Raw genomic sequence first — 12,892 nt, 5'->3', positions numbered from 1 at the left:
ACCTGCTGCCATCTTCATAAGCAATCAGAATGACATCCATTCACATCAGGTATGTTTGTACATCAGTTTTTATTTACAATATTACACAGTTATATGAATGTGAGGAGTTCATTTATCCTCCTGTGCTCAGAGTTGACAAACTCGGCAAAAGAAAAAAATGTCCCAGCCTTTGTGCAACAAACTAAAACCTTGTTTCTGGAAATAAAAGCAGACAAAACGTCATTAATTAAGAATATATATCTGTGAGCTGGAATTATTAAAACAACAGGATGGGTGTTTTTTTTGAAAAAGCAGCATTTTTAACAAAAAACAAAAACACGAGGACAGACAGAGTTTTAACACTTTTATGATGCCTCTTTAAATTTTAGGCACTCAGCAATAAAAACAAACACATTAGGAAAAACAGGCACTAAGACAACACTTGACACAAATTAGAAAAAAAATAGTGTTCGTTGAGTTTTTGGGACGGTTTAGCGGAAGGAACAAACGCCAAAGAGCCTCATTTCTTGAAGAAGGCGCTGCGAGTGATGCTGTACAGCAGGTGGTAAGGCTTTCGTCTGGGGGGCTCGGCCAGAGAAAACACCTGCTGCTGAGGCACGCTGGTGGGAATGGTGATGTGGCGCTGCTGAAGGGGGGGCAGGTTTTGGTGTGGCGGGACAGAGTCGGCATAGCCAACGGCTAAAATTTAAAAAAAAAGAAAACATTTAAATAGAAACATTAAAACAAATTATTTTTGAAGTTTGCCAGCTTTGTAGAAATAATTTTCCTTACTTTTGATCTTCCCATGCTTTGGTCTTCTGGCATTAGCAATGGCCTGTTTTCTTTGTTCATCGCTGATGTCTATTCCTGCACACAAAACACACCTTCAGATCCAAACATCTGCTCCGTCGCCCGATGCAGAAGCAACGTTTTGCCGCCTGCGCTGAATAACTCACCCATCTCCTCGTCCTCCTTCACCCTCTGTCTCTCCTTGGCAAAGGCCTCCAGCCACCTCTGTTTGTCCTCCACCTTCCTGCAGCACAGCATGCACATGAACTCCAGGGTGGAGGCGTGCCGCAGCCGCAGGGCATTTTTCAGGGTCAGGCCCAGGTCTGAGTCCCGCCCATCGGCGACGTCCACCACTTCGATCTTGTCCATGTCCAGACGTCCTCGGTAGTGCAGCAGGTCTCTGCGCAGGACGTCCTTTTTGCAGTAGACAAGCTGGTGGTCGAACAGGAAGAAGCTGCGCTGCTGCGGCTTACCCTGCCGGACGGCGCGGGTCAGCTCGCCGGAGTGGATCAGCTCCGAGCTGCGCTCTAGCACATCAGGGCCCTGCAGCGAGTCAAAGCATTTACACCACAGCCGGACATATTCTTTACACAAAGTTAAGAGGATATAACTGAAATGATATCTGAAGTGGTCAGTCTGACCTCCCAGTGCAGAATGGCGACCTGCCAGTGTGCGATGGTGTCGATGCTCTCCAGCCGCCGCTTCCTCTCATTGATTAAACTGGCCACTTTCTTCATAGCCTCGTACGCTTGGCTGACACCAGTGTGGTCCCTGCAATGAAAAGAGGAGTAAAAATCTACTCAAAAACAGGTGGTGATGTAGGGTAACAGCTTCTCTTCGTAACTATGTGCTATAGTACATTATGCAACCTTCACTCCAAAAACAGAAAATCTTACCGATGATTTTTGTATAGTTTCTAGTTACATTTGAAATAAAACAAAACTAACTCACAAAAATCTTTTCAGCAAGTTATAGGAACTTATTTTAAGTCAATACTTACTTAATGCTGATAAAAAGTACTAGTTCCCCTTGCAGATTTTGGGAAAAATGTCTTGTTATAAGTGAAAAAACCTGCCAGTGGAACTAGTATGTTTAATCAATATTACGTACTGACTTAAAACAAATTCCTAAATCTTGCTGAAAAGTCACGTGTTGACTTTGTCTTATCTCAAGTGTATTAAGATGTTTGCACCAGAAACTAGGTAAGATTTGGTTTTGCAGTGTTTTTCTTCGTCTTGGTGTGACTTCATAGAGACAACGCAATGCAAAAATATTCATACCGCTTAACCTTTTTTTTTATTTTTATCTCAAAGCCCTGCTTTTCTATTGTCAAGAATGGACCTTCAGTTGTTTCTTGGCTGAGTCTAATGAGATGAACTTATGCATACTATCTAATTTCCATATATGCTACCTGTGGTCTTTGGGTGTGTACTTGAGCAGCTCCCCCAGCTGCAGCGGGTATTTACAGATCTTCTGGACAGGCGTGAGCAAGAAACCAGCGATGGAAATGTCAATCATCTGCTGGAGGAGGCGACAGGCCTCAAAGAAATGTTTATATTTGCCCATCTTCATGAGACGCTGCAGCTCAGCACAGGCAGCAGGATGAGTGTTGCAATACTCGGAGTAGATCGAAAATCCCTCGCCCTTCAGGGAAGCAGAGAAACAGTTCAGGATGACTAAAAGTGATTCTGTGACATGATCTACCGAGATGTGCTTTGCACATGCATGGTCACAACCTGCATGAGGAAGCAGGAGCCGATTTCACTGAGATGCGGTTCTTCCTTGTTGTACTTCTTCTCCAGTTCTCTGACGAACTGCCTCTGGAATCTGTAGATGTCTTCTATGTTGCTGAAAATTGTCTTCAGCTGCAGCTCTGTGAACATGCTGGAGTTTTTCCGGCACTGACGAATGTAACCCTGAAACATAAACCGACCTGGTAAACTGACAGAAAGCCTTAAAAATGTTTTAGTTCTGACCATCAGGGGGTGCTAGAAAAGTACCACACTTTTACTGAACAGGATTTACTTTCATAGGTTGTAGCAATCAAAGATGATGCTGTAAGAAAGTATGTGTACTCTAATCAAACGGATTCAATCTGAGTAAATACAAAATGCGTTTTTAAAAATGATTATATCTAAACAAATTTCCAAACCAAGCTCATCCTATGTGAAAAGTAATTGACTTTGTTTAATTCAGCCATATTCACAGGATTTGTAGCAAAAATTGCCTGCTTACTGTCATCCCACAAAATCTAAATCGGATTTACAGTCCGGACTTTGACTAAGCCAAGACAAAATCTTCATTTAGCTTATTTTTTTGAGTCGCTAAGAGGACTTGTTAGTGTGCTTTAGATCATTCTCCTGCTGCATAAGCTTAAGCTGAAGATCACAAAACTGACTGATGTTCTTTTTCTAAAAGGATGCCGGCTTAACAACAGATCTAACACAAACTTTCAAAATGTTTCCACTTTTATCTCATCAATCCACAGAATATTGTCCCAAAAGCTTTAAAGAGATCAAGATGATTTTTTTAAAAAGAAAATATGAGATGACGTTTGTGTTCATTTTTAGTAGGAAGTGGTTTGGGCCATTGATGCTGTTTCTGCTCTGTCTGCAACCTCCTGGATGAGTTGTTGATGCTCTCTTGGACTAATTTTGGTAGCAATCCTGAGAAAGTTGACCATTGCAGCGTCTTTTATCCTGTATTGCATTATAGCTCTCACTGTGGTTCACTGATGTCCCAAAGTTGTAGAAATAACTTTGAAAACCTTTTCAGGCAGACAGCAGTGATATATGCTCTTGTATTTCTTTTCATCAAGGCATTTTCTAGATCTTTTTAACCTACTTTGTGTTTTCAGGCAGATTGCCAGATCAGCATTCCAAATACTGGTCACTCATAGGTAGTCATCATTTGAAAACTGCACTTGTGTTATTAAAATCTCAAATGATGATATGAATTAAAAACCACAATACCTCACAGATGTCTTTTAAGTGTTTGATGTAGATGCGTTCAGTGTTCATGATTTCCTGAACCACGTTGGTTCTCATCTGCTCCCTGTGCTGAGTGCTGGGTTTATCCCTGGGGGCCGGATCTTCCTGGTCCGCCACACTCTCCACACTCTCAGTGCTCGAGTCCTCCTGGTTCACACGGACCTGAAACGCATCCAACGCAAACTCAACTAAACCTCCTGAGAACCAGAATCAAATAAATCTATTTGAGAGCAAACTTAAGTCAGGATTAGACCTAAAAACAGAAATTATCTCGCATTCATATTTGTCTCCACAGGTTTTGAACAATTAAAAGGGGAACCGTGACTACTTTATTATGGCAACAACATTGATTCAGCAACAAGAAATTGCACAGCAGATGACTGTTGGCTAATCACAACTTCACCATGGTTGCCACAGCCTCACTAATTAAGACCGAGCTGTCAGTCACTTCCCATTGCCACAGAAACCAGCTGCACCCTCTTATGTTCCAGTCCTTCAGCTGTTTGTTTGGGCCTAAGCCGGGTTGAGAGTCTTTTTTTCTCTGCAATCATGTCAAAGGGAGCAGGGTCAGAAAGTCCACTTACCCTCACAAAGCTGGACGGGAACCAGGCCTCCCTGTCGCCTCCTCTGCCCCACCACCAGTCCTTGTGGGAGGCGTCCAGGAGGCGGATCACATCGCCGGCCTTGAAGGCCAGCTCCTGCTCCTCCATGGTCACATGGTCCCAGAGAGCCTCGGCGTACACGGCATGGCCCGAGATTATCCACTGCACAGAACACGGGCAGACAGGAGCGTACAATTACATGGAGGCTGAGCCTGTGTCCGACATGTCAGATTACTTCTAGACATGTGGACAGTGCGGAGGCCAAACATCTTAGAAACATGTCCAAGGATTGGAAACGAGACAAGCATAAATTGGTGGGTTTTTTGCATCACCTCGTTGAGCACGGAGAGCTCCACCCCGGGCTGGAGGTAGGGCGTTCCATCAGCAAGCTCCTCGAAGCTGCTCTCCTCCTCCTCCTCCTCGCTCACGCTGTCATCCAGCGTCGCCGAACACTCAGACACACCAGCTGCAACGCGGATCCAGAGATAATAAGACCACGTGTGGAAAACAAGCAACATATCTATCTCTATCAGCTTTTCTCCTCCAACATACTTGCTGACATTCCTCAGCCCCAGCTTTTTTTTTTCCCCACAGAGTAACTTTTTGTTAAATCTTCTCAAAAACAAGCCCGGTTCTCACCGCTGAGCACTCGGTGGAGTTTGCGCCGCCCCACGCGGTCCAGTCCGATCGGGGTGCTCTGGGAGAGAGCGCAGGGTCGTAACCTGGCAGACACTCCTCTGTAGGGGGGCACCTTGTGGGAGGGGATTGGTGGTCGTGACAAAGGCTGCAGTAATAACAAGAGGAAAAGTCCAGGGACTTAGGAAGAGCTCACTTTCTCTGGCTTTGACCAGCTACTCCCATAAATCATCGTCACACACACACATAACACAGCCTGTGTTAGCATTCCTACACAGAGTCAGGCTGCTCACTTTGGGCTTCTTGTGTATTTGATACAGTAATGTGTGGCTCCTGCAATACTGGACATGCTGTGAAAAAGTATTTGCTTCTTAACAAAGGACTGAATTGATAGCTTTGCAAGAAGAGTGGGCATATGAAACACTAAATATTACTCATATTCCATAGATGAGGGTGGGAACGTAGATCGACCGGTAAATCGAGAGCTTCGCTTTTTGGCTCAGCTCTCTCTTCACCACGACGGACCGGTACAGCGCCCGCTTGACAGCAGACGCTGCGCCAATCCGCCTGTCGATCTCCCGCTCCCTTCTTCCCCCATTCGTGAACAAGATCCCGAGATACTTAAACTCCTCCACTTGGGGCAGGACACCCCCCCTGTCCCGGAGAAGGCACTCTACCCTTTTCCGGCTCAAGACCATGGCCTCGGATTTGGAGGCACTGATCCCCATCCCGGCCGCTTCACACTCGGCTGCGAACCGATCCAGCGAGAGCTGCAGATCACGATCTGATGAAGCCAAAAGGACCACATCGTCTGCGAAAAGCAGAGATGAGATCCTGAGGCCACCAAATCGGATCCCCTCAACACCTTGGCTGCGCCTAGAAATTCTGTCCATGAAAGTGATGAACAGAATCGGTGACAAAGGGCAGCCCTGGCGGAGTCCAACTCTCACCGGAAACGAGCCCGACTTACTGCCGGCAATGCGGACCAGACTCTGACACCGGTCATACAGGGACCTGACAGCCCGTATCAAAGGGCCCGGTACCCCATACTCCCGGAGAACCCCCCACAGGGCTCCCCAAGGGACACGGTCGAACGCCTTCTCCAAGTCCACAAAACACATGTAGACTGGTTGGGCGAACTCCCATGCACCCTCCAGGACCCTGCTGAGGGTGTAGAGCTGGTCCAGTGTTCCACGACCAGGACGAAAACCACACTGCTCTTCCTGAATCCGAGGTTCGACTATCCGACGGACCCTCCTCTCCAGGACCCCTGAATAGACCTTGCCAGGGAGGCTTAAGAGTGTGACCCCTCTATAATTGGAGCACACCCTCCGGTCCCCCTTTTTGAACAGGGGGACCACCACCCCAGTCTGCCAATCCAGGGGAACTGCCCCCGATGTCCATGCGATATTGCAGAGTCGCGTCAACCAACACAACCCTACAACATCCAGAGCCTTAAGGAACTCCGGGCGGATCTCATCCACCCCCGGGGCCTTGCCACCGAGGAGCTTTTTAACCACCTCGGCGACCTCGCCCCCAGAGATTGGAGAGCCCAACCCAGAGTCCCCAGGCTCCGCTTCCTCAGTGGAAGGCATGTTGGTGGGATTGAGGAGGTCTTCGAAGTACTCTGCCCACCGGCCCACAACGTCCCGAGTAGAGGTCAGCAGCACACCATCCCCACTATAAACAGTGTTGGTGCTGCACCGCTTCCCCCCCCTGAGACGCCGGATGGTGGACCAGAATCGCCTCGAAGCCGTGCGGAAGTCTTTCTCCATGGCCTCTCCAAACTCCTCCCACACCCGAGTTTTTGCCTCAGCAACCGCCCGAGCCGCATGCCGCTTCGCCCGCCGGTACCCATCAGCTGCTTCCGGAGTCCCACAGGCCAAAAAGGCTCGATAGGACTCCTTCTTCAGCCTGACGGCATCCCTCACCGAAGGTGTCCACCAACGGGTTCGAGGGTTGCCGCCGCGACAGGCACCGACAACCTTGCGGCCACAGCTCCGATCGGCCGCCTCGACAATGGAGGCATGGAACACGGTCCACTCAGACTCCATGTCCCCCACCTCCCCCGGGACGTGTTCGAAGTTTTGCCGGAGATGGGAGTTAAAGCTCCGTCTCACAGGGGATTCCGCCAGACGTTCCCAGCAGACCCTCACAACACGTTTGGGCCTGCCAGGTCTGACCGGCTTTCGCCCCCGCCACCGGAGCCAACTCACCACCAGGTAGTGGTCAGTGGACAGCTCCGCACCTCTCTTCACCCGAGTGTCCAAGACATACGGCCGCAGATCCGATGGAACGATGACAAAGTCGATCATCGAACTGCGGCCTAGGGTGTCCTGGTGCCAAGTGCACATATGGACACCCTTATGCTTGAACATGGTGTTCGTTATGGACAATCCATGGCGAGCACAGAAGTCCAGCAACAGAACACCGCTCGCGTTCAGGTCGGGAGGGCCGTTCCTCCCAACCACGCCCCTCCAGGTCTCACTGTCGTTGCCCACGTGAGCGTTGAAGTCCCCCAGCAGAACAAGGGAGTCCCCAGGAGGAGCACTCTCCAGTACCCCCTCTAAGGACTCCAAAAAGGGTGGGTAATCTGAACTGTCGTTCGGCCCGTAAGCACAAACGACAGTCAGAACCCGTCCCCCCACCCGTAGGCGGAGGGATCCTACCCTCTCGTTCACCGGGGTAAACCCCAACGTACAGGCGCCGAGATGGGGAGCAACAAGTATGCCCACTCCTGCCCGACGTCTCTCTCCCTGGGCAACTCCAGAGTGGAAGTATGTCCAGCCCCTCTCAAGGAGACTGGTTCCAGAACCAGAGCCATGCGTCGAGGTGAGACCGACTATTTCTAGCCGGAACCTCTCGACCTCACGCACTAGCTCCGGCTCCTTCCCCACCAGAGAGGTGACATTCCACGTCCCAAGAGCCAGTTTCTGCAACCGAGGATCGGACCGCCAGGGTCCCCTCCCTTGGCCGCCACCCATCACACAGTGCACCCGACCCCTTTGGCCCCTCCCACGGGTGGTGGGCCCATGGGAGGGGGGGCCCATGTTTCCTCTTCGGGCTGAGCCCGGCCGGGCTCCATGGGTAAAAGCCCGGCCACCAGACGCTCGCCATCGTGCCCCCCCTCCAGGCCTGGCTCCAGAGTGGGGCCCCGGTGACCCGCGTCCGGGCGAGGGAACACCAAGTCCAATGTTTTTACTCATCTATGGTCATGAGCTTTGGGTCATGACCGAAAGAACGAGATCGCGGATACAAGCGGCCGAAATGGGTTTTCTCCGTAGGGTGGCTGGGCTCTCCCTTAGAGATAGGGTGAGAAGCTCAGTCATCCGGGAGGGACTCAGAGTAGAGCCGCTGCTCCTTCACATCGAGAGGAGCCAGTTGAGGTGGCTTGGGCATCTGGTCAGGATGCCTCCTGGACGCCTCCCTGGTGAGGTGTTCCGGGCACGTCCCACCGGGAGGAGGCCCCGGGGAAGACCCAGGACACGCTGGAGGGACTATGTCTCTCGGCTGGCCTGGGAACGCCTCGGGATTCCCCCGGAGGAGCTGGAAGAAGTGGCTGGGGAGAGGGAAGTCTGGGCCTCCCTTCTGAAGCTGCTACCCCCGCGACCCGACCTCGGATAAGCGGAAGAAGATGGATGGATGGATGGATGGATTACTCATATTTGGTTGCTGTCTTGATGGGATTTGTTTTGAAAACTGTATTTTAGGTTGTTTTCATCTGATGGTTCGGTATACTCGGTTGGTTTGGGAACCAAAATTGCAATATTTGTTACATTTTCAGCTGGTGCAGTTCTCTTTCACACTCCACTGTGTCAATCGATCCAAATACATGGAAAAATCTGTTCTCCCTCTCACTTGTGGTGGCGCTGCACTAAGACCTGCTGAAGGAAACGACGTGAAAACCTCTAAAGAAGACCGAATCCAACTTTCTTCTTTATGAAAGTAAACAAAAATAAGTAGCGTCAGATTTTAGCAATTGGAGGATTTCTTTTTGGTAATAGACCACAAGCCATTTCTCCCTCTAGCGCTAGACAAGTGGGTTTGTTTTGGTTGTATTTACCCAAAATGCCCTACGCAATAGTCTGCTTCCTGATTTTGGAGCGTCCTCCAATCTGCCTACATTCACATACGAATTTGAACTGCACCAGAGTTCACTTCAACCAAACAGAGATCTATGTTTTTGGGCGGACGAGAGTTCGCTATTTTGGTCCGCATCAGAGTTTGATTACGCATTAACACCTCCCTAAACGAACCGGAGTTTCTAGACAAACAAGCCATAGTTTGATTGAAGCAGACTACATAGGAATGTACACCAAAGCAGACTAAACAGGAATGTACACCAAAGCAGACTAAACAGGAATTTTGTTGTCTTGGACTACAAAATTCATTTCATGTGAAGCATTTAACGGAGGCAAATATTTTTTGACGTCATTCTATTAAGGTTCATCAGAGCAAAAGATATGTAGAATGCTGATTTTATTCATTTGGTTTTATTTACATTTTTTGAGTTGAGCAAGAACTACGTCTGAACGCAGAGTTTCACAACCACATGGAGCTGATAAAGTGATCAGGCCCTGCTTTGCATTATCTCAGTCGTCTCTAGGCCTCGTGTCTCTTAGAGGATGAAATTCAAAAATAACATGGCCCCCTTTCGGATGGCATCCCAGTTTTAAATGACATTGCTTCAGCATACTTCGCTGCTTTCCTTCATACAGTGGATCTGAATAGTGTTTATCACTTTCACAAAAATAGTTCCCTACGGTTAAAATAACTTCCCTATCTCTCCCTGATAGATAACATGTTAAAATAGAACAGAAAGTGTTCAGGGTTATTTTCTCCACGTTTCTGGGTGTTCTCCTTCGTTCTGTCCTCTGCTTACCATTTATATCAACAACATTACATCTTGTAGCATGATTGTTGATTCCATTGTCATTTTGATGACAAAGTCTTGTATTTTTCTGCTGTTTTTTTCTATTCAACAACTCTAAATCTTAAAGAATTATGTGATTTGATTCAAGAAATGCTCCTTCATTTAACAGCGGTTTCTACCAGCACCAGAAAGATTTACTATGAAAGTCTACGAATCATTTTTATTCACAATAATAATTGAGAGTGTCAGACTACAAATATCCGGGCCTCCGACTTGATGAAAAACTAAACTTTGAAAACCGAGTTGATTCTTTGTTAACGTAGCTGACAGAAAACCGGATTTGCTTTAAAATATGTTAAACTTTCCTCTGTTTACAGGGAAAAGATTAATCTCAGGAATTTTCCACCATGTTCTTGACTAATTTCATTTTTGGTACAGCAGCATCCTCTACCGACAAACCCTGTTATTCTCGTCACTACACCACTTTAAGAATAATCTGTAATCAAACAAACCACTGTGTTCCATATTTTAAAAACTGGACTTTCTGTAACACAAGAAGGTTTGTATTATTTACATACATAGCCTTTCCGCAAAAGCTATCTCTGTGTTTATCAGACCTACTTTCTTGAATGTTAGTAATCATGGCTCACTTTGCAAGTTAAAAAAACATTCACAGAGCAGGGACGTTCTGATTTTTGTTATTATGCTCCTCACACTTGTTTTTCTGTCAGGTTCAAGGTGTTATGTTATGATCTTATGTTATCTTTGTGTTTTTGTGCTTCATGTTTTTAACTTGCTGCATTTCATTGTTGTATTGTATCTCAGTGTAATGCTTGCATACTTATGAATGAGAAATATATTTGCAGCAGTGTAAGCTACACTCCTCTAGACTCAGATATTTTTATGAGATCTACTACATCTCAAAGTTTTTGGTTCCAACATGCTCAGTGCAACCTGGAATATAAAGAAGCAGCATGCAGGATTTAAAGAGATCAAGTCACAAAGCTGCTGATTAGAACAAAAAGATTACAATCAGCCTCGGCCCACATTCTTTGTGATTTAGGAGAAAACTATCATTGATGTAAAAAATGTAAACAGTGCAAAAGAATGTAACTAAATCCAGTGTGTATGGTCTGTTTTGGGCTACTATTAAAACATGGTCTCCCTGAAAGAGGGAATTCTAAATGAGTTCTTCTTTGTCTAAATATTTTAATCACTGTCAAGTAGCCAATAGAAATAAAATATATATAAATGTTATATTGTATCTAACAAAAACGGCTTCAAAATGAAGCCCAATGTCGCTTAATGCACTGTATTTTATATTGGCAACTAGATCAGAGCATGATTCAATCATTTTAATCTTTTGGACAGAGAGTTTAATCCCAAATGTACAACAAGAAAACCATTTGCTGGGGATAAGTTGTGAAAGCTTACAGAAGGTAGGTGATCCTCCTTGAGCTCAGTATCTGTAGCGTACAGATCCACGGCCCCGATCACCGAGACGGGCCGATGTCTCTGAACCTCCCCGTTAAGGCTACAGTTGTCAGGGTTGCTGCCGTTCCCATTGGAGCTGCAGTTTTCCTGCTGCTGCGCATCTGATGTCCTTTCCTCGTAGTTTGTCTCCGTTACTTCCTCGGGGATGCAGTGCTTCCTGGAAACGAGCTGGGCGTAGTCGGAGATTGGCCGAGGTCTAGGCCGCCCGCTCCTCTGTCTGGGCTTGACGGAGGTGGTTTCTGTGGAAGCTGCAGCTCCGTCTGTGGGAGGTGTGGGCAATACGGGTGAGTTGGAGAGGCATGCTGGTGGGTCAGGAGGTGGGCTGCTGCCTGCTGGGGGGACTTTCTCTGTTAGGAGAATTGACTCTTGTTCTTGAAGGTGGGATTTCACCTGAAAAGGGAAAAAAAAAAATCTTAAAACAAAACAAGGATCAAGAAACAGCATCTTTTCCTTCTCAATAATCTTTTAATTGGGGTTTACCAAATCACAATTTATTTCCAGTAAAATTATAACTTTAAATAAAAGCATAACTCTAACTCTTGCATAACAGTTTTTGGGTAAAGGACAATTTCTGAACAAGTTTACTGCACAATTTTCTTTTGAGAGAGACGTGTTTTGTTTCTCATTGTGAAAATGCAGCTTAATTCAGTTTATCGTGTATATGATTTATTTTTTCACTTTTTATCAACTATCCCACACACAATGTCTTCTGTGTTTTATATTCCTTTATTTAATCAGGTAAACAGATGTAATGTTACATTACATCTGTCACGACTGAATTACATTTTCAAACAAACAAATACCCAGCATTCATGCTGATTTTACAAAGAGAAATCAGATCCAGTAATCTGTTTTGATGAGCTTATTATCTTAGATTCAGATGCTAAGACCATTATTATTAAGATTTGAAGGAAGTTGTGTCTGTGCCAAACAGATAAATGCTGAAAAGCCTCAAGTAAAAAAAAACTTGGATTATGATTCTGTCAGTAATACTATTAGCAGACCTTGAGGTGCAATGCTGGAAGTTGACAAAACATGAAATGCTGGTAACGACGTAAAGACACAAACTAAACCATAAAAAGTCCAAACCATACAACTTAACGTTTACATGCTTAGCCTTAGCTAAGGACAAATAAAAAGAAACTTATGTTTCCTTCTGCACTACCAAGTGGAAAAACATTTTTAAACAGCCTCTAAAAATAAAGCTCCAGTAGATTTAAAATTTAGTGCCAGTTTAATTTCATTGCCTTCTGCTTTTGTTTGTGGCTTCATTTGACAATCAAATGTCTTCTAATAGCACCAGAACTGGTCAATTTAATTTAAAACTGTATTACTATCAACATATTTCCACAAAACTGTTTCATCCCAACTATGTTAAAGCTTTATTATTTAACTTCAGGACAAGGAGGGAATTAAAATGTGTCTGAGAAAGAGCACCGGACTGCAAAACATAGAATGTGATCATTAACAAGAACTCCTCCAACAATATATTGACTAGTCGTACTTTGAATTTGGAGAGATTTGGATCA

At 46.0% G+C, this 12,892-nt stretch overlaps 1 protein-coding gene across 2 annotated transcripts in view; it reads right to left on the bottom strand.

Moving 5' to 3' along the window:
• Positions 1–50: 50 nt before the first annotated feature.
• spata13 (spermatogenesis associated 13) overlaps positions 51–12,892 on the bottom strand; it is a 28,209-nt gene continuing 15,367 nt past the window's right edge. For both annotated transcript variants that reach the window (XM_028005096.1, XM_028005097.1), the window contains 11 exons: positions 11,304–11,753; positions 5,000–5,144; positions 4,693–4,826; positions 4,343–4,522; positions 3,741–3,920; positions 2,505–2,684; positions 2,180–2,412; positions 1,410–1,539; positions 936–1,311; positions 772–846; positions 51–678 (listed from right to left, as the gene is read on the bottom strand). In XM_028005096.1, coding sequence (XP_027860897.1) covers positions 500–678; positions 772–846; positions 936–1,311; positions 1,410–1,539; positions 2,180–2,412; positions 2,505–2,684; positions 3,741–3,920; positions 4,343–4,522; positions 4,693–4,826; positions 5,000–5,144; positions 11,304–11,753 — 2,262 coding nt within the window. In that variant the 3' untranslated portion in view covers positions 51–499. The remainder of the gene's footprint in view (positions 679–771; positions 847–935; positions 1,312–1,409; positions 1,540–2,179; positions 2,413–2,504; positions 2,685–3,740; positions 3,921–4,342; positions 4,523–4,692; positions 4,827–4,999; positions 5,145–11,303; positions 11,754–12,892) is intronic.

This window comes from Xiphophorus couchianus, chromosome 21, assembly GCF_001444195.1.
Source record: "Xiphophorus couchianus chromosome 21, X_couchianus-1.0, whole genome shotgun sequence".
NCBI lineage: Eukaryota > Metazoa > Chordata > Actinopteri > Cyprinodontiformes > Poeciliidae > Xiphophorus > Xiphophorus couchianus.
Note: the sequence above shows the minus strand (reverse complement) of the source record. Positions and strands in the feature narration are given on the sequence as shown.